The following is a 23,532-nucleotide window of genomic DNA, read 5'->3' as shown; positions in this document are numbered from 1 at the left end:
AAGGAAACTGGAAAACCAAGCAGTTAGCCATTTCCAATCAGCTTATTACAAGATAAAAACAAGCACCTTTTCATTTAAGCCACTGTAGTCACCCCAAACAGGATGAGTTAATCTAACATTTTATACTTAAGTATAATTTAGAAGGCCCAGGTTGAAAAATAAATTTCAATCATTCATAGGATAAGCTTTATTAAATATGATAACTGTACATTTATTCAATAGTCATATATCCAACAGAAATTACAAAAACATTTCTACATAAATACTTGAGAGTTTGATTTTAGTTAAAAAAAGTCAAAGACACTAATTTTGATATAAGTATAAATTCACTGCCTCATTATGAAATCAATGAAATGATAACAATCTCAAGGTAATAGCTGAACTCTAAGAACTTGTTAAATATACTGTTCAAAAAAGTATATCAATATTCAGCAAAAATAATTCATAAGAGCATTAATGTTATAATAGAAACACACTGCAGTAAGCCTAAATGCCAAGCAAAGGCCTGGCACTTAACAGGTGTTCACTAAATATTTGAGAATGAACGGACAGTAGGCATTTGGTTGCATATTTCTGATACTTGGTACAGAATCTCAGGCAGCCATTAAGTGTATTGTACATAGATATTTAAATGCGCCAAAATCTTTGCAGCATATTACATTTGATTATTAATGCAGTTAAAAGATACATTAGGACTCCTGGGTTAATTCATCTTATAGAATGAACATCAGGATAAAAGTGTTTTCTTTGGCAGAAGAAGGTACAAATATAAAGTTATACTTAAAAAGTTACTAATAAGCCTGGGCATGCTGGCTCACACATATAACCATAGCACTCTGGGAGGCCCAGGTGGGAGGATCACTTGAAGTCAAGAGATCAAGACCAGCTGAGCGAGAGTGAGACCCTGTCTCTACTAAAAATAGAAAAAATGAGCCAGGCATGGTGGCATGTGCCTCTAGTTCCAGCTACTCGGGAGGCTGAGGCAGCAGGAGGATCACTTGAGTCCATGAATTGGAGTTGGTAGCGAGCTATGATGACGCCACTGCACTCTAGCCAGGTGACCAACAGAGCAAGACTCTGTCTCAAACAAACAAGCAAACAAATACTAATAAGAATCCAATTCACAAAATAGTGGAGAAAAGACCTCAGAAAATCCAACTGTTCATAGAAGCAGTGAGAATATTGACAAAAATCATCAAAATCAAGTTTTTTAAAACTCTGGAAATTAAACAAGATCTTACAATAATCCAAGCATGAAATCAAGAAAAATGGCAGATCTTGTAAACAAGATCTTACAATAATCCAAGCACGAAATCAAGAAAAATCTGAGTAAGTAAAGTGAGCTTTTGAGGTGTATTAAATTGCCCTAGACCCACGCCTTCACCTTACCCACCCCATCCCCCACCATCATAGCCTTTAGTAGTCATGAAAACCAGCAGACTAGCAACTACCAGAAAGAACAGGTTTGGAACTCCCCCAAAATCACCATCGCAGTGAGTATATACTATTTGAATTGTCTGACACCTCCATGAGCACAGGCATTCAGAGTTTTCCTTTAAATCAGCAGTCCCAAGCATTTTTGTCACCAGGGACTGGTTTCATGGAAGACAATTTTTCCACAGATCGGGGGAGGAGAAAGGGAGGAGGCAAGGGATGGTTTCAGGATGATTCAACCACATTATATTTATGGTGCAGTCAAGCCTCTCTGCTAATGATAATCTGTATTTGCAGCCGCTTCCCAGCCCTAGCATCACAGCCTCAGCTCCACCTCAGATCATCAAGCATTAGATTCTCATAAGGTGCGCACAAGCTAGATCCCTCACACGCGCAGTTTACAGTAGGGTTACCCCCCATGAGAATCTAATGCCACTGATCTGACAGGAGGCGGATCTCAGGCAGTGATGCGAGCGATGGGGAGCGGCTGTAAGCATAGATGAAGCTTCGCTCATGGGCCGGCTGCTCACCTCTTGCTTTCGGTGCAGCCCACTTCCTAACAGGCCAGGCTCAGTGGCCTGGGGTTTTGTGACCTCAGCTTTAAATGACTTGTCTTAGAGCTCACTCAAATGCATATGGCCTTTTCCCTAGACAACTGTATGAGACAATCAGTGGCAAATATTTAACATTGTAGCTGTCTAAAAATTTTTTTCTTAAAACTAGGGAATAAGATATTCAAAGGGGGTTTTGAAAACCTCTGACTTATTCCAAGTTGTGCCCAAAATTAGAAAAGACCTGAGATATTAATCTCACACCTCTGCTGAACTTGAGACTCTGCAAAAGCAGGAAGTGAAAGTGAATGCAGAGTTGTATACTGCCTGTGAGAGCTTTCAAGTTACACCAAAACATACACCAAGGACCTTGGCAAAGGCTAGGAGGCTTACTGGTTGAAAGCATTTTTTTTCCAATTTATTTAGTTTCTTTCTTTTTTGTTTTTTAACTTCAGAATATTATAAGGGTACAAACTTTTTTTTTTTTTTTTTTGAGACAGAGTCTCACTTTGTTGCCCAGGCTAGAGTGAGTGCCATGGCGTCAGCCTAGCTCACAGCAACCTCAAACTCCTGGGCTTAAGCAATCCTACTGCCTCAGCCTCCCGAGTAGCTGGGACTACAGGCATGCGCCACCATGCCCAGCTAATTTTTTCTATATATATTTTTAGTTGTCCAGATAATTTTTATTTCTATTTTTAGTAGAGACGGGGTCTCGCTCAGGCTGGTCTCGAACCCCTGACCTCGAGCGATCCACCCGCCTCGGTCTCCCAGAGGGCTAGGATTACAGGCGTGAGCCACCACGCCCGGCCTAACATTTTTGTTACACATAATGCCTTTGCCTCACCCAAGCCAGAGCTACAAGCATGTCTATACAGTGTGCTCCACACCCATTAGTTGTGAGTTTACCCATCCCTACCACCCACCTCCCACCTACCCGGCACCCAATGAATATTACTTCCATGTGAGCACCTAAGTGTTGACCAGTTAGTACCAATTTGATGGCGAGTACATGTGGTGCTTGTTTTTCCATTCTTGTGATACTTCACTTCGAAGGATGGGTTAAAGCTCTATCCAGGATAATAAAAGAGGTGCTAGTTCCCCATTCCTTTTTATGGTTAAATACTATTCCATGGCATACATATACCACTTATTATTAATCCACTCACGTATTGATGGGCACTTGGGTTGTTTCCACATCTTTGCAATCGTGAATTGTGCTGCCATAAACATTTGAGTGCAGATGTCTTCATTGTAAAATGTCTTTTTTTCCTTTAGGTAGATACCTAGTAGTGGGATTGCTGGATCAAATGGTATTTCTACTTTTAGTTCTTTGAGGTATCTACAAATTACTTTCCACAGAGCTTGTACTAATTTGCATTCCTACCAGCAGTGTAACAGTGTTCCTATCTCTCTGCATGAACACCAGCATTTGTTGTTTTGGGACTTTTGGATAAAAGGCCATTCTCACTGGAGTTAGGAGAAATCTCATTGTGGTTTTGATCTGCATTTCCGTAATGATTTAGAGAGGCTGAGCACCTTGCTATATGTTTGTTGGCCATTATTCTGTCTTCTTTTGAAAAGTTTCTGTTCTTGTCCTTTGCCCACTTTTCATTGTTTGAGGTTTTCTTAATTTTCTTAAGTTCTATATAGATTCTTGTTATCAGCCCTTTATCAGATGCAGAGCATGCAAATATTTTCTCCCATTCTGTAGGTTGTCTATTCGCTCTAATGATAGTTTCCTTGCCTATACAGAAGCTTTTTAATTTGATCAGGTTCCATTTTTTTATTGTGGTTGCTGCTGTGATTGCTTTGGGGTCTTCTTCATAAATTCTTTGCCTAGGCCAATGTCTAGAAGAATTTTCCCAATATTTTCTTCCAGAATTCTTAAGGTTTCACGCCTTAGGTTTAAGTCTGTTATCCATAGTGTGTTGATTTTTGTGAGAGGTGAGAGGTGGGGATCCAGTTCCAATCTTCTGCATGTGGTTATCCAATTTTCTCAGCACCATTTATTGAATAAAGATTCATTTCCCCAGTGTATATTTTTGTCTGCTTTGTCAAAGATTAGATGACAATATGAGGACAGTTTTATATCTGGGTTCTCAGGTATTTTCCAAAGGTCTGTGTCTCTGTTCTTGTGCCAGTTCCATGCTGTTTTGGTTACTATAGCCTTGTAGCAAAGTTTGAAGTCTGGCAGACTGATGCCATCCAATTTGTTCTTTTTGCTTAAGATTGCTTTGGCTATACAAGGTCTTCTCTGGTTCCAAATGAAGCATAGAATTATTTTTCCAGATCTGCAAAGAATTATGATGGTATTTTGACAGGGATTGCATTAATTCTGTAGATCGCTTTAGATAGTATGGACATTTTAACAATACTGATTCTGCCAATTCATGAATACGGTAGGGATTTTCATCTATTTATATCTTCTAAAATTTCTTCTCTCAGTGTTTCATAGTTCTCCCTACAAATGTTTCTCACCTCCTTTGTTAAATATATTCCTAAATATTTAATTTTCTTTGATGCCATTGTGAAAGGTGTTGTTGCGTCTTTGATTTGATTTTTGGCTTGACTGTTACTGGGGTACATGAATGCCACTGATTTGTGTGCATTGATTTTGTATCCTGAGACTTTACTGGATTCATTTATCAATTCCAGGAATCTCTTGGTTGAATCTTTGAGATTTTCTAGATATATCATATCGTCAGCAAAGAGCGAGAGTTTGACCTCTTCTGCCCCCATTCAGACACCCTTAATTCCCCTCTCTTGTCTGATTGCTCTGGCAAGGACGTCCAGCACTATGTTGAATAGAAGTGGAGATAGTGGGTAACCTTGTCTGGTTCCAGTTCTAAGTGGAAATGCTTTCAATTTTTCCCTGTTCAGTATCATATTGGCTATGGATTTATTTTATATGGCTTTAATAATAATTTTCAGGTATGACCCATCTATGCCTATTTTGTTAAGAGTTTTCATCATAAAAGTGTGCTGGATTTTGTCAAATGCTGTTTCTGCCTCTGTTGAGAGAATCATGTGATTTTTGTTCTTGCCTTTATTTACATAGTGTATTACATTTATAGATTTGCATATATTGAATCATCTTTGCATCTCTGGGATAAAGCCCACCTGGTCATGATGAATTATGTTTTGATGTGCTGTTGAATTTGGTATGCTAGGATTTTGTTGAGAATTTTTGCATCTATATGCATAAGGGATATTGGCCTGTAGTTTTCTTTTTTTTGTTGTGTCCTTCCCTGGCTTTGGTATCAAGGTGATATGGGCTTCATAGAATGACTTGGGGAGGATTCCATCCTTCTCAATGTTGTGGAATAATTTCAGCAGTGTAAATATCAGTTCTTCTTTCTAAGTTTGGTAAAATTCAGGTGTGAACCCATTTGGTCCAGGACTTTTTTTCATTGTAAGATTATTTATTGCTGCTGCAATTTCTGCGCTCAATATTGATCAGTTCAGGAATTCTATTTCTTCCTGATTGAGCCTAGGGAGGTTGTGTGTTTCTAAGAATTTGTCCATTTCCTTCACATTTTGTAGTTTGGGGGCATATAAATTTTTATAGTATTCAAAGATGATGTTTCGTATTTCTGTGATGTCTGCTGTACCTCTCCGTTTTCATTTCTAATTGAGCTTATTAGAGTCCTTTCCTTTCTAGTTCTTGTCAATCTAGCAAGAGGGCTTCAATTTGGTTTATCTTTTCAAAAAACCAGCTTTTGGTTTTATTAATCTTCTGTATATTTCTTTTATTCTCAATTTCATTTAGTTCTGCTCTGATCTTAGTTATTTCTTTTTTTCTGCTAGGTTTAGGATTGATTTGCTCTTCCTTTTCCAGTTCCTTGAAACAGTTCATTAGTTTGTTGACTGATGATCTGTCTGTTTTTTAGATGTCGGCATTTATTGCTATTAGTTTTCCTCTCAGGAATGCTTTTGCTGTATCCCACAGATTTTGTTGTGTCCGGTTATCATTTACTTCAAAGACTCTTTTGATTTCCATCTGGATCTCCTCCTTGACCGAATAGTCATTCAGCAATAGATTGTTTTATTACCACGACTTTGTAAAGAGATGAACCTTTCTGTTGGATTTGATTTCTAATTTTATTCCACCGTGGTCTGACAAGATATGTGGTATAATTTGTATTTTTTTAAATTTGTTGAGTTCTGATTTGTGGCTAAGGATGTGATCAATTTTAGAGACAGTTCCATGAGCTGATGAGAAGAATGCACATTCACTTTTGTTTTGATGCAGTGTTCTATAGATGTCTGTTAGACCCATTTGTTCTAGAGATCTGTTTAAGTTCATTGTTTCTTTGCTTATTTTCTGCTTGGATGATCTGTCCAGTTCAGTCAGTGGGGTGATGAAATCTCCAGCTACTATGGCATTACTGTTTATCATGTTATTTAGATCAATCAGGGTTTGCTTTATGTATCTGGGTACTCCTGTGTTGGGTGCATAAATATTAAGAATTGTTAAGTCTTCTTGTTGGATTTTTCCTTTCACCATTATATGGTGACCACCTTTGTCTTTCTTTACTTTTTCTATTTTAAGGTTTATGTTATCTGAAATAAGGCTAGCTACGCCTGCTTTCTTTTGGCTTCCATTTGCCTGGAAGTTTGTTTTCCAATCCCTGACCTAGAGTCTGAAAGCATCTTTGTGGGTTATATGGGCAAAGTCCAACAGATTCACGCACGTCGTGCAGAGAACATGGCTTTCTTCGCCCACTCAGCCTCTAAGGGCGGAGTCCGCTGCACCCGGCTCAAGGGTCCTGGGGTTGGGGGTGGGGTGGCACCTGAAACTGCCGCCACCAAGGAGGACCTTGGGGGGGGGACCCCAAGGATGGCAGTGGCCCAGACCTGGAGGGCGAGTCCTGGAATCACGCATTTAGCAGATGACCACAGCCGTGCAGACGGGCCAGATCAACAGGCTGCGGGCTATTTCTTTGGCACCAAAGTTCTGCAGATTCCCGCGTGCCACGCAGAGAACACGACTTCCCTCACTCCTCCCGGCCTCTAGGGGCGGAGTCCGCCGCATCAGCGTGAGAGTCCCCGGGCTGGGTGTGGGCTGGTGCCCGAAACTGCCATGGCGTAGCAGCCTCTCCAGACTGGGACCCCAAAGAGGGGGCCACCCAAACCCGGAGAGTTAGCTTTGGGGGCGAGCACTCAAGAGTGGGCCGAAGCACGTCCGGCAGGCTGAATCAATCTGCCACCAGCTATCTCTTGGGCATCAGAGTCCTACAGACTCACAGCTGCGGAGCAGAGCGCCCGGCTCTCTCTGTCCCCCCACGCCGGCCAGACTGCAGGCAGTTTCCAAGGGCGGAGTCCACTATTCACTGTGCAACTCCCGCGCGCTGGGCCCGCTGACCTCCAGGAGTCTGGGGCCTGTCTCCAAACTCCCGAATGCGGTCGTGGTCACAGTGGCAGGAAGCAACCACTCAGGCCAGTCCCTCCCCAGACCAGCGCAGTCCCAGCACACAGCACCGGAGAGTTCAGAATGTCTTCCGCTATTGTCTCCTCTCCACAGACCCTGCCGTCCCATGCCACGACGTTGCACCGACTTTAGGCATGTCCCTGTCCAAGCGGGTTGGGGGCCTGTGGGGGGGTTGGTTGTCCTCCTGTGGGTCGGCTGGCACAGCGCTGGCTGGCTGGGCAGGAACAGCCCTCCCGCACTCTATTCCCTATTGTATTCCTCACACTCTCCAATCTTTGCAAATATACCTACATTTCACCTTTTTTCCTGTGCTGTGTGTCCCGCTGTTTCTCTGCAGATTCCCAAAGCACGTAAGCATTGTAATAAAGCTCTGTTCAATCATTAACTGACCAGTAAGCTAACTGAGCAAGACATCAATGGTCACATACAACAAAGAATACAGAATTCACAGAATTTTTTCAGGAAAGATGCTCAACAGACAGCATCAAAAATAAAAATACCTACAACACCACAAATACTAAACACATCTTGTGTAAGGGGAGCTGATTTCCAGAGTGGATATATTATTTAAAATGTCCAGTTGCAACAACAAAAAATATCAGACATGCAAAGAATCAAGAAATTATGGCCTGTACACTTGAAAAAGAAATTATTAGAAATTTTCCCTGATAAAGCCCAATCATGGAATCTACTAGACAAAGACTTTCTTTCTTCCTTCTTCTTCTCTCTCTTTCTTTATTTTTTTTCAAACAGGGCTTTGCTGTGGTGCCCAGGCTGGAGTGCCATGGAATCATTACAGCTGACCGCAACCTCAAACTCCTGGGCTTACATGATCCTGGTGCCTCAGCCTCCCGAGCAGCTGGATGCACCACCACACTCAGCTAATGTATTCATTTTTGGTAGAGACAGGGGTCTCACTATGTTGCCCAGGCTGGTCCTGAACTCCTGGCCTCAAGTTATGCTTACGCCTCAGCCTCCCGAAGTGCTACAGGCATGAGTCAAGGTACTGAGCCCTAGACAAAGACTTTAAAACAACTATATTAATATGCTCAAAGCGCTCAAGGAAAACATATACAAAGAACTAAAGGAACCCCTGAGAAAGATGCCTTACCAAATAGACAAAATTGATATAGAGAGAAATTACTAAAAGGAATCAAAATAAAAATTTCAATTGAAAGGGCAATAATGGGAATAACCACATTCAATAACTTTACAGAAATCATATGTTCTCCAACCACCATGGAATGAAATTATAAATTAATAATAGAAGGAAATTTGGGAAATTCACAAATATGTGAAAATTGAATACCACATTACTAAATAATCAATGGCTCTAAGAAGAAATCACAAGGGAAATTAGAAAATATATTGAGATAAATGAATAGAAAATCACAGCATATCCAAACTTAGAGGATGCAGATAAGCACTGTGAAGAGGGAAATTTATAACCGCCTGTATTTTAAAAAGAACAACAATCTCAAATCAATAATGTAAACGTCCACCTTACGAAAAAAGAAACATAAGTGTAAAATAAACCCAAATCAAGCAGAAGGAAGGAAATAATAAGGGACTAGAGGAAACAAACAAAATTGAGAATAGAAAAATAATAAAGGAAAATTGACGCAACCAAAAGTTGGTTCTTTGAAAAGATTTGCCAAATTGATAAGCCTTTAGGTAGGCTGACCAAGAAAAAAAGGATTAAGACTGAAATTATTAAAATCAAGAATGAAAGAGTGGACATTAATCCAATCTTAGAGAAACAAAAAGGATTTAAATAGAATATCGTGCACAATTGCATGCCAACAAATTAGATAAATAGATAACCTAGATGACACAGACAAATCCCTGGAGAAACACAAACTGCCAAAACTGACTCAGGAATAAATAGAAAATCTGAATAGACATATAAGTAAGAGACTGAAATAGTAATTAAAAACTTTCCCATAAAGAGGCCAGGTGTGGTGGCCTGTAATCCCAGAACTTTGGAAGGCCAAACTGGGAGGATTGTTTGAGAGCAGGAGTTTGGGTCTGCAGTGAATATGACCGTGCCACTGCACTCCAGCTTGGGCAACAGAGTGAGACTCAGTCTCAAAGAAAAACAAAAACAAAAACAAAAAAATTCGATAAATAAAAGCCCAGACTCAGCTAGCTTTACTGATGGATTCTACCAAACATTTAAAGAAACAGTATCAATCCTGCACAAAATTCTTCCAAAAAACAGAAGAGGAGAAAACACTTCTTAACCCATTTTAGGAGGCCATTATTACCTTGATACTAAAGCCAGACAAAGACTCTCTCTCTCTCTCTCTCTCTCTCTCTCTCTCACACACACACACACAGAAACCAACAAAACACTATACACCAATATCCATTATGAGCATCAGTGTAAAAATCCTCAACAAAATTCAGCAAACTGAATACAGCAACATATAAAAAGGATCATACATCATGACAATAAAGTAGGATTTATTCCAAATATTTTATGTTCATTCAAAATTAGAAAATCAGTCAATGAAATACTATGTATGAATAGAATAAAGAATAAAAACCATATGAACATCTCAACAGATACAGAAAAAGTATTTAAAAGCAGTCAAAAAACTAGGGATAAAAGGGAACTTTCTCAACCTGATAAAGAGCATCGACAAAAAATCCACAGGTAACATCATATTTAATAGTAAAAAATTAAAAGGTTTCCCCCCAATCTCAGGAACAAGACAAGGATGTCCACTCTCATCACTTATATTAAACACTGTATTGGAGAGTCTAACCAGGGAAATTAGTTAAGTAAAAGATTTAAAAGCACTCCATATTGGAAATGAAGAAGTAAACTATCACTATTTGCAAAAGATATAATATTCGGCCCTTAGGAATATATCCCCAGCAAAGCTCATCACCACAAGCACTGACACTCAGTGTATTCCTAGCACCTTAGTAAGGGCACATATGACCCTGAAGACAATGGCCCTCACTTTAAGGAACTACAGTGTGAATACAAAGTTTATAAAAACAAGATAATCAGTAAAGATATGATGATAAGCAGCAAAAGGAAGGCCCATTCAACAAACCAAAAGTACAATGTAGTATATATATATTATATTATATACATATGTATATGTGTGCCATACATATGTGTATCTCCAAACACTGCATTTTTCAATCCTAAGAAAAATAAAGATTATGACAAATTTAAAATTTGATAGTAAAAAGAGAAGGAAATGAGTGGTAGCCCCATTACTTTCCTAGGTCCTTGGATTGCCTTAAGATGTGAATGAAACTACATACTGAAGAAGAGATGGGGTTATGAACTTGTCAATCCATGTTCTAAGGTATAGCTATAAAAGAAAACAGTTCCAAGTCACATCACCTTTCGAAGAATCAAATTCTCTGAAATCTCTAGATAAAAGGAGCTTCATTCGCTGAAAGGTTCTACGTAGGCTCATTTACTGCCTGTCCATATGATCCCTGACACGTAGAGAGTCCCCCAAAAAATGGAGAGCAACTATGACACTTTTTAAGTATGCATGTTGAAGGCTATTGATGTTAGCCAAATAAAAACTCTAAGGCTAAGAAAAAAACATAAATATAATAAGAAGGAAAAAAAGAAAGGCAATATCAAAAATAGCTTCAGTATACAAAAGCCATATAAATCATAATGGAAAGGTTAAAGCAATATATTAAACAAAATTGTAGCTAAAGAATAAAGATTTAAATAAATTATGCTAGCTATTACAAAAACAAAAGTTTTAAAAATTAGAAAGAAAATACCAAACAAAACAAAGCCACCACTAACCAAGCAATCTCACTACTACCATTTTACCTCAAGTGACATTACTCTGAAATCACTTGGAATCAACAAAGTTAATACCACTTATTGTAAATGGTTATCATATCGTGTTCCACTGGGACCTGTGACACTTCTTCCCAGTATTCTGGAGCTTCTATGGGTAGAAAGAAATGAGAAGCTAAATGGACTGGTTCTGGAAGCCCTCTCTCCTCTCCTTAGTCAGTCATGCCTCTTTTATTTTTATTTTATATTCTAGCATGCTACTAAAGGTTAGCCTGAAATAGGCGTTTCCCAGCTCATCCCCCACCCAAAATGCTTGAATACCACTATTTCACAATATTATAAAAACTAAGAACTATTTGGGTGAAATAAAAACATGCAATTCTTTGATTAATCAAATAGAAGAAACCATAATTGAGTATTATTAATTTCTTACTATCATTATTTAACTTCTAAATAGACTTTTTTATTTATTGTATGCGACTATAAACTTACACGGTAGAAGGATGTATGAGACTATAAATTACTACAAGGCAGGACTACATATACCTATTTCATAGGACCCTCAGCACAGTCCAATGATCATGTTGGTGTTGAGTATATGATGTAATTGTTCTTCCGTGCACGGATCGCAGGAGAGAAATAATAACAAGTATGGTCCAGCATACCTACTCTTCCACAGAGTTCTCACTGGATGTTCTATCTCAATAATAAGCTTTTTCGCTTCCATTGTGGCACATTTCAAAGTGTGTCAGCAAGTGTTTGTTTAAGCATTAGTGCCTATAAAAGAAATGCTTCTCACCTTTGAAACAGGAATTCTTTACAGTTTTTCTAATAAGAATAAGAATTTGATATTTATCTTTCAAAAAACAAGAAGAATCCTACTGAGGTTCTACAAATAAAAGTATGATATGATAAAAGGTTCTTTCTACTTTTAAAGGGATGAGTTACTCTTATAGTTTCTCAATGTGAATTTTAATTAAAGAAACTTACCCCAAACAAAAATGATTTATAGGGTTTCAGATGGTAGATGAAACACTAAAAGATGTATATAACATACTAACAAGATTTCTTTGTATTTCTGAGAATTCTATAGAGAAATGTACCTAACTTCAATGCAACTTTGTATTCACCCCCCCATTCCACACCAAAAAAGGCATTTGTGAGGCAGAAAGTGCAAATATATATACACACCTTATAAACAAAAAAGATTAAAAAAAAAATAAAAGGATGAGTTACAAAAAGCAATGATGTGAAAAAGAGACCTAATAACTCTGAGATAATCTGCAAGTGTTATTTCAATTTCATTGCTACTAAAATTTTCTGAAAGTTACGCATTTTTATTCCAGATCACCTGAAATAAAGTCTTCAAGGGAGTAAAATTTTACAACCTGTTGTATATTATGTTCATTTTTAAAGTGCAATGAATTGAAGATATAAAGACTTTTTGATCCAATATCTAAAATCCAATATCTCACTATATGAATTTAAGAATAATCCATTTTTATGAAACTAAAAATACATTGTTAAAACTAAAAAAAAAGAAATAAGATATTCTCAGAGATGCTATTTAGTAGTAAAGAATTTGGGAAATCATACCTCATCAGTATTATAGATAATCTGGAGTCCTGAGGAAATCATTTCCACAAGGTAAAGGAGATAGAGTGACACTGCATTTATCTGAAACAACAACATTAAAAGATTAAAGGAAAGAACAAAAAGATTATGTTATGAAATTAAATGTAAAGGCTAAAATTACAAGTCATTTGCTCTAATAGTGTCATGTAAAAACTATTTCCTTTCCTATTGTGAAATAAAGGAGTTGTGGATTTAGTTCATAATAAAATCCCAGCTTTATATGTAAAATTCTAAAATCTTCAAATTCATACACTTGATTAGGCAAATGGCTACAAGTAGAACTGTTAGCAATTGTTTCTATATCATTTGCTTTCTAAGGCTTATTTTCAAGCTCTGGGTCTAAAGGACTTCTACTTTGGCATAGTTTTGCCCCCAGGCAGCAATGTAATGTCAATCCACCTCAAATATAGGTAAATGAAAAAGTTATTTGGCAAGCAAGACATTAAGACTGTGTCAGTACACCATAAACAACAGGCAGTACATCTGGAAAACATTATTATTTTCAGAGAACACAGAATTTATGTAAACAACCGCAAGAACATACTAATTTTAATCAATGCTATAGCATATAATTTAAAATATATGTATGAACAAATTAGTTTTATGAAGAAATGAGGTATTCTTTTAGTTTATTATTAAAAATAGACATTTTATCATCTAAACAAAACAAAGCAAAAGACAATAACGTCCACTTTAACAAGAAAAGATTCTCTAAGCATCCTGAATGGGATGTGTAAATTGTCTCAGGTAAAGAAGCAGGAAACACACACACCACAACGAGGACAACCCTTGTGGGACAGCTAATTTGAGGTGCCAACTTGACTGGGTAAAGGGACACCCAGGTAACTGGGGAAGCGTTATTTCTGGGTGCACCTGTGAGGATGCTGCTAAACGAAACCAGCATGTGAGTAGATGGGCTGCGTGGGAAAGATCGACACTTGGAAGGTGGGCGGGCACCCAGTCAGCTGGGGGCCCAGAACGAACAAAAACGAAGGAAGGATGAATTGTTGCTCTCTCTTCCAGAGTCGGTTATGCTCTTTGGGCTCTCAGTCACGGGCCTTCACCCTTCCACTGAGTTACAACATCGGTTCTCTGGTTCTATTGCTTTTGGACTTGGACTGAGCCACATACTGGCATCCTTGGTTCTCCAGCTTGCAGATGGCCTATTGTGGGACTTGTTAGCCTTCATAATCATGTGAGCCAATTTCCCTAACAACAAATCTCTTCCCATTTCTCTCTATCTCTAGCCATCCATCCGTCCTACTGGTGCAGTCTCTCTGGAGAACACTGATTAATACACCTTGAAAACATGCTAAATGACAGAAACCAGTCACAAAAAAATCTTATATTGTACGACTCCATTTATATGAAATATCAAGAATTGGCAAACCCACAGAGATGGAAAGTATACTGGTGGTTACCTAGGGCTGGAAGGCTTTGGGGAAAATGAAATATGACTGCTAATGGGTATAAGCCTTCTTTTTGGGGTGATGAAAGTACTCTAAAATTTAATGTGATAATGGTTGCATAACTCTGTAAATATACTAAAAACCATTGAATTGCATACTTTAAATAGGTGAATTATATGTTATGTGACTTATATCTCAATAAAACTATTATTAAATAAGTAGCAAAAAAGTAGTGAAAAATTCTAACTTAGCCAGGAAACTGCAAACATTAAGAAGGAAGAGAAAGCAAGAACTAATTTTGTTCCCATACAATTCTAATATAGAAGATTATTACCCTCTAACAGCCTCGGTGGTTTGTGTCTCCCTCAAGCCTCCCTTACTGACTGATGATAGACAATTGGGGCAGAAGATTATTGGTGCCCTGGAAGCCTTAGAATGAAGAAGCCCGTGTGCCACAAGTGCCTGGCACTGCTGGTGGCCCTCTCAAGAACCAGGCCTGGATGTTTCCTGACTTTCTAGCACTAGAGCCCAGCGGGTGTCAGGGTCTTGTCAAGGTCCAAGTGGGCCACACAGAAAGATATAGTATTCTGGTTTTAGGTTGTATAGATTGACATAACTTTTGTGTGGCCTTCCCTTAAAACATGGTAGAAAAGAGTTTCACTCCACTGACAGGCTCATCCAAATATTAATATTTTCTTTTTTTTTTTTTTTTTGAGACAAGAGTCTCACTCTCTTGCCTGGGCTAGAGTGCCATGGCGTCAGCCTAGCTCACAGCAACCTCAAACTCCTGGGCTCAAGCAATCCTCCTGCCTCAGCCTCCCGAGTAGCTGGGACTACAGGCATGCGCCACCATGCCCAGCTAATTTTTTCTGTATATATTTTTAGTAGTCCATGTAATTTCTTTCTATTATTAGTAGAGACAGGGTCTCGCTCTTGCTGAGGCTGGTCGCGAACTCCTGACCTCGAACGATCCACCCGCCTCAGCCTCCCAGAGTGCTAGGATTACAGGCGTGAGCCACCGTGCTCAGCAAATATTAATATTTTCTTATAGCACTGACATTGGCCTGTTAAAAATGACTTCAAAGAAATTTCATTCCTATGGACAATCACTTACAGGAACACGCCTAAGAACCCTCCGCTCTGACTTTTAGGATGCTTCTGTGAGAAAACGTCAATAAGTGGCAAGCTGTAAAGGGATTGCCAAGTAACACATTGACTAACATTTATTTAATGCCTACTATGTGCAGGCATTGACCTTAAATTCTGGGATACAAGAAAAAAGACGCTGTTATCTTCTGAAAACCCTATTTCTGATGGTAAACATATTTCTCAAAGCAAAAGGCATACAAAATCCTATTATGTTATAGTTACAAGGTTAATGTTGAGAAACTACATACTCACATAATGCTAAATCTCCAGGGAACTGTTTACAAATAAGTACACGAGCGTCTGCTCCACAGAAATGGAGATACTACACTTCCGTGTTTGGAGGAGATACACTAAAGTAAGATAGTTCAGATCTCTAGAGAGAGAGGGACTATAAAGAGGAGATACTCCTATTTTAGTAAGGAATATATGAATAATAACTATTCTATCCCAAAGATAGAGAGCCAAATGATGAGCAGGAGGAAAATCCATTAAGGATAAATAGCATATATGATATCTGTATCCTAGAAACACGGCAACAGGATGTCTAGTAAAAGACAGTTAAGTACATAGATGTGAGAGGAAAAAAAAAATGAAAACAAAACATAAAATCCTGTGTATTCTTAGCATAGGTATAACATTTAATATATTATATAAGACAAAATTTATGAACTTCAGAAATGCCTTTTGGAATTCATTTCAACAGCATGTTTTTAGCTTTATTGAAGGTTGACATATTAAGAGATGAATTGCCATGTAACAAAAACTGATTTATTGCTACACCATTGTCAATTGTCTTTTTTTCCTCTAGTTCCTAAGTGTTGATTTTCTTCTGAATTTGATAACAAGTAAAAGCTTTTGTCACTGAAAGAACTGTAGGCGTCCTTATTCTAGACAGAAAAAATATTATAATCCATTCAGTTGCCCTTTTTGCTTAAGGACTGAGAATTCAGTCAGATTTAATGTTCAATCACAATAATTCAGCCCTGGTGATGAGTATTTCACTTTCTTCTCCATTTCAGGGTTGATTTTATATTTCTGTTTTTAACAATTTATGATATCTACTTTAAAAACATTTTTTAAACAGTCTGGATTCTTCTACGATACACAGTATAAAGAGAAGTTTGTATTCTTCTCTTTTTACCTGAAGATGACCATATTCCTCATAGGAAAGCAACTCATCTCCTGTATGCACATTGAAAACAGAGTGAAGACACGTTGTTGGGCGCGGATCCTGCTTAAACTGTTGGACCTAGAATCAAACATAAAATTTAAACAGTGGTAGTAATTCACAAACTCATCCAAACTACAGATTATAAGTTATTTTACACGAACCTTTTTAATGAAGAAAGGTGAGGCATGTAAGCATAGGACTGACCAAAGCAGCAGAAATGTCATCTTTTCTTTTATTTTCTATTTTTTTTGAGACAGAGTCTCGCTTTGTTGCCCGGGCTAGAGTGAGTGCCGTGGCGTCAGCCTAGCTCACAGCAACTTCAAACTCCTGGGCTTAATCGATCCTACTGCCTCAGCCTCCTGAGTAGCTGGGACTACAGGCATGCACCACCATGCCCGGCTAATTTTTTCTATATATATTTTAGTTGGCCAGATCATTTCTTTCTATTTTTAGTAGAGACGGGGTCTCACTCTTGCTCAGGCTGGTCTCAAACTCCTGACCTTGAGCGATCCACCCGCCTCGGCCTCCCAGAGTGCTAGTAATCCCGCCCCGGCCTCCCAGAGTGCTAGTAATCTCAGCCTAGTAATCTCGGCCTCCCAGAGTGCTAGTAATCTGAGCCATCGCGCCCGGCCAGAAATGTCATCTTTTCTAAGAAACAATACACAAAGCTCATAACTACTAATTTAATAGCGTTAATATGAGTGTCAATTGATATTTCACAAGCATGGCAACTCAAGTGTAATAGGGAGCATGTTAATTTACTAGCAACGAATTCTGCAAAGTTTTGCATCTTATTTTATTTTAGAGTAAAATATTGTTTTACTTTATGAGGCACGATTTCAGTGATTGTATTCCACTGTACTAGTATTTGGATATGCTTACATGACACTTATGATGAAAAGGTACTTCAGGCTATATTCTAATTCAGGAAATGTTCAAACTTCAAATACCATTTCTTTCTCTCAGGGTCACAAAATTTAACCTATGCTTCTGTTAACATGTTTTCATTTCTCCTTCCACATATACCGTACTCTTGACTACTTAATAAGGCACCAATTCTAAGAGAACATAGGCCACACTATTATCTATTAATTAGACATAAAATTTAACCATTTTAGAATACTAAGTAAACACTAAATGATCCTACAAACTCTAAGGACAACAAAGTTCACACATTTCTTTGGGACCTATTCAATTCAAATTGGCAAACATTACTGATGGCCAATGATATGCCAAGCACTGTGCTAATCCCTTGAAGTATGAGATAAATAAGAACACAAAAATGAATAGAATGATATATAGCTCTATGTAAAGGCAATGATTTTCCTCCTTCTGGAAGAGATATAAGTGATGATAATACCTAGGTGGTTGTGACCTTGCCTTGTTTCACATGCCTAAGAAACCATATGGAATCACATTCTCTTCTCTATCTTTTAAAATTCTTCTCATACTTAAAATCCTATCTCAAAAAAAATCTTTTTTAAAGTCCTTTCTGAACCCCAACCACAATTCCTTCCTCTGGACTCCCACATCAGGAGGATTATCCCTCAGTTATTTCTCCTGTCTTGTACTTTTCTTAGCTGTCTGTATATCCCTGTGCGACTGTGAAATACATAATTTGGTCTTACTCCCCAGTTCCTGGTACTGAGCTCCTAGAACGCTTGGAATTTCCTAAGCAATAGGGGTGAAAGAGTGTCTTTTGTTGTTTATAGTAAGTCCCTTTCAACCATGCCTGAGTGCATGCTTATGTGGCTCTCTCCATACGCCCCTAGATAGCTTCAAGGTGGAAGGCTAGCTGCCAGAGGAACCAATCAAGTGATAAAGGGCTGGAACTTTTAGCCCTCCCACCCACACAACTTACTTTCTCACGTCAGGGGAAGGGGAGAAAGGGAGAGTGGCTGGAGATTAAGTCAGTCACCAACAGCCAATGATCTGATCAATCATGCCTACATAATCCAACCTCCATAAAACCTTAAATGACACAGTTTGAAGAGTTCTGGGGTGATGAACACATCCACATGCCAGGAGTGTGGTGCACACCAAACTCCACAGAGACAGACACTCCTGTGCTTGAGACCCTTCTGGACATTGTCCTATGTCATCTGGCTGTTATTTGTATCCTTTAAGATCTCCTTTATAACAAACTGGTAATAGCAAGCAAAGTGTTTCTGTGAGTTCTGTGAGCTATTATAACAAATTATTGAACCTGAAGAAGGGATCATGGGAATCCCCAGTTTTTCCAGACAGAAGGGCGGGTAACCTGGGACCCACTATTTAAAACTGGTATCTGAAGTTGGGGGCACTCTTGGGGGACTCAGCCCTTAACCTGTGGGATCTGTGGTAACCTCAGGTTGTTACTGGTGAATTGCATTAAATTGTAGAATAGCCAGTTGATGTCTCAAATTGGAGAACTGCTTGGTGTAGAAAAGCTACATGTTTGGTGCCAGAAGTGCTGGGAGTAGAGAAAGTTTTCCTTTAGACTCTCACTATCTTGTCAGCTTCTAGAAGCTCCTCTGTCCAATATGGTACCTACTAGCTACATGTGACTAATTAAATTAAATTATAATTAATTAAAATTAAATAAAATGAAAAATTCAGCTCCTCAGTCGTAGTGGCCATATTTCAAGTACACAATAGCCACATGTGACTAGTGGCTACTATATTGCTCAATAATAATACAGAACATTTCTGTCATCACAGAAAGTCCTACTGGACAATTCTCTTCTAGAGCGCTGATAAACTTTTACCATCTCCAAGGGCCCTGCACAAACAAGCAGAGCCTTCCCTTATGACTGAAGTACCTGATCAACAAAACGAAAGTCAGGACCTTTCAGTAGGTAATCAGGACCAAGTGAATGAAGGTACAGAAAGGGATATATATTCTCTATTCATAAAGTGACCAAGGTATCCAGTGTTAACTCAGAGAGGGTGGTTATCTCTTCTCAATATCTGAAACTGCTGGCAATAGCCTGAAACTACAGAAATAGAAATTCATGTGCTCTCTCTCCTTCCACATTGCCATGATTATTATCTCAAAGTCCGGAACATTATTCTGGGCTCCTATACAAAACTGTGGCTAAGTTCAAACAAAATACATTTTCCCACTTGATATAGATCTAAAAGGATAAGGTTTCAACAATTTAATAAAGTGACTGCTGCAGTTGACAAGGTGGTTTTTGTCATTTGTCTTCAAGACATGCAAGAACCCAGCAGGAGAATTTATATTCAATCACTGTGTCAGGAGGAAAGCAACTACTAAATGATTAAAGATGCTCAAATGGGGAATTATATAACTATACTTTGAGTTTTGAAGCTGTTAAAAGACAAGTAATTTAAAATTTCAGAAAAAAATAAAGTCTAAACTCTATAAGCTTTGAAGATTAATGGAGCATGCTGTATGTCCATTATAAATAAAAAGTTCTCTTGAAAGCAGCCAAAAAATATGAGGACATTAATTAGTATTTTATGTGATACCTGGCATCTGACAAGTAAAAATAATGACTAAAGAAAAACTTTCTAGACTAAAATAAATCTAGAATAACATTTTTTCCACTAGCATTTTACTTACATTTTTCCCAAAAAACTGTTATCACTGTGAATAAACCTCATTTGGAAAAAGATAATTGAGTATTTTGTCATCCATTCTTAATTTATAGCCTTAAAATATTCACTTAGAGGGAAAAAAATCATCTCATAAGGGAATCCTGGAAGAATAAATTTTATAAAATCTTAATGATTTCTCATTAATTAGAAACTACTTAGTAGCATTTTAAATAATTTTTAAGTAGATAATTAGGCACAGCAACATGTATAGCCTATTACAAAGCAAATCTCTGCCTTCCTACTATTGCAGAATGAATCAACTTTGAAAAACTATGAAAGCTTCTCCTTAAGGAGTATTAGAAAAGAAAGTACATGAAAGAATAGGTATGTGAACATTTAGAGGTAAAATATATTTGACATTAATAAGCAGGCATTAAGATAAGTGTGAAGACAGTAAAACGCAATAATCATATTGCTTTGTTCTGCGCATCAAGGACAACTCTATTCACTCAAATTCATAATAAATTTAAAATATTTTTTAGCTAGTATTTTTGGAAAATATGTCAGGAACCATCTTTCATAATGAGAAATCAATAAAAGTGGAGAAGACTTAGACTTTCTAGGTCATGACTGTATTTCAGAAGACAAAGAGGGTCAAACAGCAAATGAACACTACAATGTGCTTTGCTTTAGTTTCAAGGAAAGGCCAAAAGATAACTGTGTCACATTTTAAAATACGTTCGTATCCTCGACTACTATAGTACCACAAAGGAAATGGCCAGGACTAGAGGAAGAGAATGGTGAGAGCAGTACGACGTGGCCCTGTGATGGAGGCACTGGCTGGGTGCACGGTTCCAGCGCCCTGAGTCAGCTCCTTACACGCAAATGTGGGTTATAGTAATATTTTCCTTTCCTACTCTAAAAGGTTATAGGGATCAAGAAAGATTATAACAATGAAAATGCTTTAAAATTTATAAAGCATCTTTTACTCATAAGAATATCAAAATCCAGCCTTTTCTGGTATGCATCAATACTCAATATGATCCACACATTCTTACAACTCACATTTATTTTATTGGTCCACCATCATGGCTATACAAGGAAAGACATGCTAGTCATTTGTAATTTAAGGAATTTAAGACAGCTTAAGTCACACTCAAACTGTATTTAAAAGAAAACATAATTATACTTAGAAAAGGCCATTAACAATTAGTTACTCATGCCACAAAGAAAAAACCTTAAGTTATTGTATTACATCATTGCCTTCCTTCTGATAAACAATTCTAATTTAAGTCTGTCAGCTTGTTTAGAAAACTCATGAAATTCATGGTTCTCCCAATGTTTCCTGGAGAGAAAAGTTGAATTCATAAAGACATTAGGCATTCATGAAATGATACATGTGAAATAAACAGTAACATCTCACACTTAGGAAAAAATTAATCACAATTTCATCAATATAACATGACATACTAGTTTAATTCCAGTATATCAATCTATGACATACTATTTTATTTCAAGCATCTGAAAAAACCTTTACAATTATGATTTGCAAAGTTAAATCCTAGTAGATAAATTACAGGGTTTTCATACATCTCTATTATTGGCTTATAAATAAATTTACTTTTTCTGCCAACTAGTATTTCTTGTTGTTATATTCTTGTGGCAGAATATAAATGATTTTTTTAAAAGTTCTGACTTCAAATACAGGTCTTAAGGAGAAGATTTGCTATCATATTTTTTAAATTCTTTTCAAACATAAATTAAAACTTATATTCATATAAAAAATATAAAATATTAAGTGATCAAAACTGCCCACATAGTTACTGGTGTGCTAAAATGTGGAAGTAGGAAACATATCTGAAGCATGTGGTCTAGACAGGAGAGGGAATAATACTAAAGATAACAACAAATATTTACCGTATGCTCACCTGGTACCAGCCCCTGTGCTAGCTGCTTCTGTGTATTATTTCTCAATCCTCACAGGAGCCCTACAAGGGAGGTTCTATGACTACTCAAATTTCACAGATGAAAAAAATTGAGGCACATGGAAGTTAAATAATTTGTCTAACATCACACAGCTGGTAACAGACTAGAAATCAGTCTACTAGTTTATGCTGACTGTCCACAAAAGAGTTATAAATATAGTAGGCCTGAGATGGCTAACCTTAGAAAAAACTGCTTATAAGGTTGGCCTTTGGCTGGTAAATAGAAACTTGGATTTTGAGGAGGTTTCCACCATTCCCTCATAAGAGTAGCTCACTATGCCTAAACTGATTAAATAAACAATGTGGTTTATACTAAACAACTGGTTTCCCTCTGGAAGTCTGGAATTTTGGGAAGTGCTAGACAGACGGTATCTATGTGACCAGCCACCAATAAAAACCTAGGGCAATAAAAACCTTGAGCTTCTAATGAGCTTCCCTGGTAGACATTTTATATGTATGATCATAATTAGTTGCTAGGGAAATTAAGTGCGTTTCTGTGACCTCACTGGGAAAGGACTCCTGGAAGTTGCCACTTGGTTTCCTCCATCCTGTTCCTCATGTACTTTTTCCCTTTGCTGAATATGCTCTGTCTCCTTTCACTGTAATAAACTATAACTATGACTATGGCTGTATGCTGAGTCATGTGAGTCTTCCCAGTGAATCATCAAACCTGGGGGTGGTCTTAGGGACACACAGATGTGTATACGTGGACACTTACTATATTAGGACCTGGGGACACAGAGATGTAGGTAAGTAGAAGGAATTTCACATTATATTTGTATAGAGCTTTACAGTTTTAAAAATGTTATACTTATTTTCTTTAATTTCCACATAACCCTGTAAAGCTTAGCTTCTTTGCATGCAAATGAATGAAGTATTATGTTTTTAAATTAAAGTTAAAGAGAAATTTACATGTCCAAAAGTAATTTTGACAAGTATTTTAAGTAATATAATATTGATTACAATTATGGATATTTGTGAGGTTTCTGAAAAACTGAGTCTTTATCAAGCAAACACCAGGTGTGAAACACAAACAAATCCAAGTTTAAATAACAATTCTCAATCACCTCTTGCTTAAGTTATTCCTTCAATTTCAGAATTTCAAAACCCTGGGCTAGGAAAGCAGAGGCTATTTTCACCTATCTAGACTGCCCTAGGATGTGGCTTTACCTTTTTAAAGGACATTCCAGAAGATGCTATTGCTGTATTGGTTAAATTAATCCCTCAGAGTGATGTGAAAATTCCAGTCCACACACAGTGTTTTTACCTTATCGGCCTGACGCATATAGCAGTAAAGAATTCCTCTCATACATTTTATAGCTGAGTGCTCCAGCTCATGGGTTCTTCCCTTGTCATCATCAATGCGCCTGTGTGAGAAAGATAACTCATGGAACAAATTGGAAATGCATTTGAAAAGGAAGCAGAACTTTTGAT

The 23,532-nt window shown here is 37.7% G+C and overlaps 1 protein-coding gene across 5 annotated transcripts in view; it reads right to left on the bottom strand.

Moving 5' to 3' along the window:
- The window catches only part of PHKB (phosphorylase kinase regulatory subunit beta), a 212,607-nt gene that overhangs the window by 154,285 nt on the left and 34,790 nt on the right, over window positions 1-23,532 (bottom strand). For all 5 annotated transcript variants that reach the window (XM_045533352.1, XM_045533356.1, XM_045533353.1 and 2 more), the window contains 3 exons: window positions 23,366-23,465; window positions 16,541-16,648; window positions 12,803-12,883 (listed from right to left, as the gene is read on the bottom strand). In XM_045533352.1, coding sequence (XP_045389308.1) covers window positions 12,803-12,883; window positions 16,541-16,648; window positions 23,366-23,465 — 289 coding nt within the window. The remainder of the gene's footprint in view (window positions 1-12,802; window positions 12,884-16,540; window positions 16,649-23,365; window positions 23,466-23,532) is intronic.

This window comes from Lemur catta, chromosome 20, assembly GCF_020740605.2.
Source record: "Lemur catta isolate mLemCat1 chromosome 20, mLemCat1.pri, whole genome shotgun sequence".
Taxonomy (NCBI): domain Eukaryota; kingdom Metazoa; phylum Chordata; class Mammalia; order Primates; family Lemuridae; genus Lemur; species Lemur catta.
This window is presented reverse-complemented; position numbering and strand designations above follow the sequence as displayed.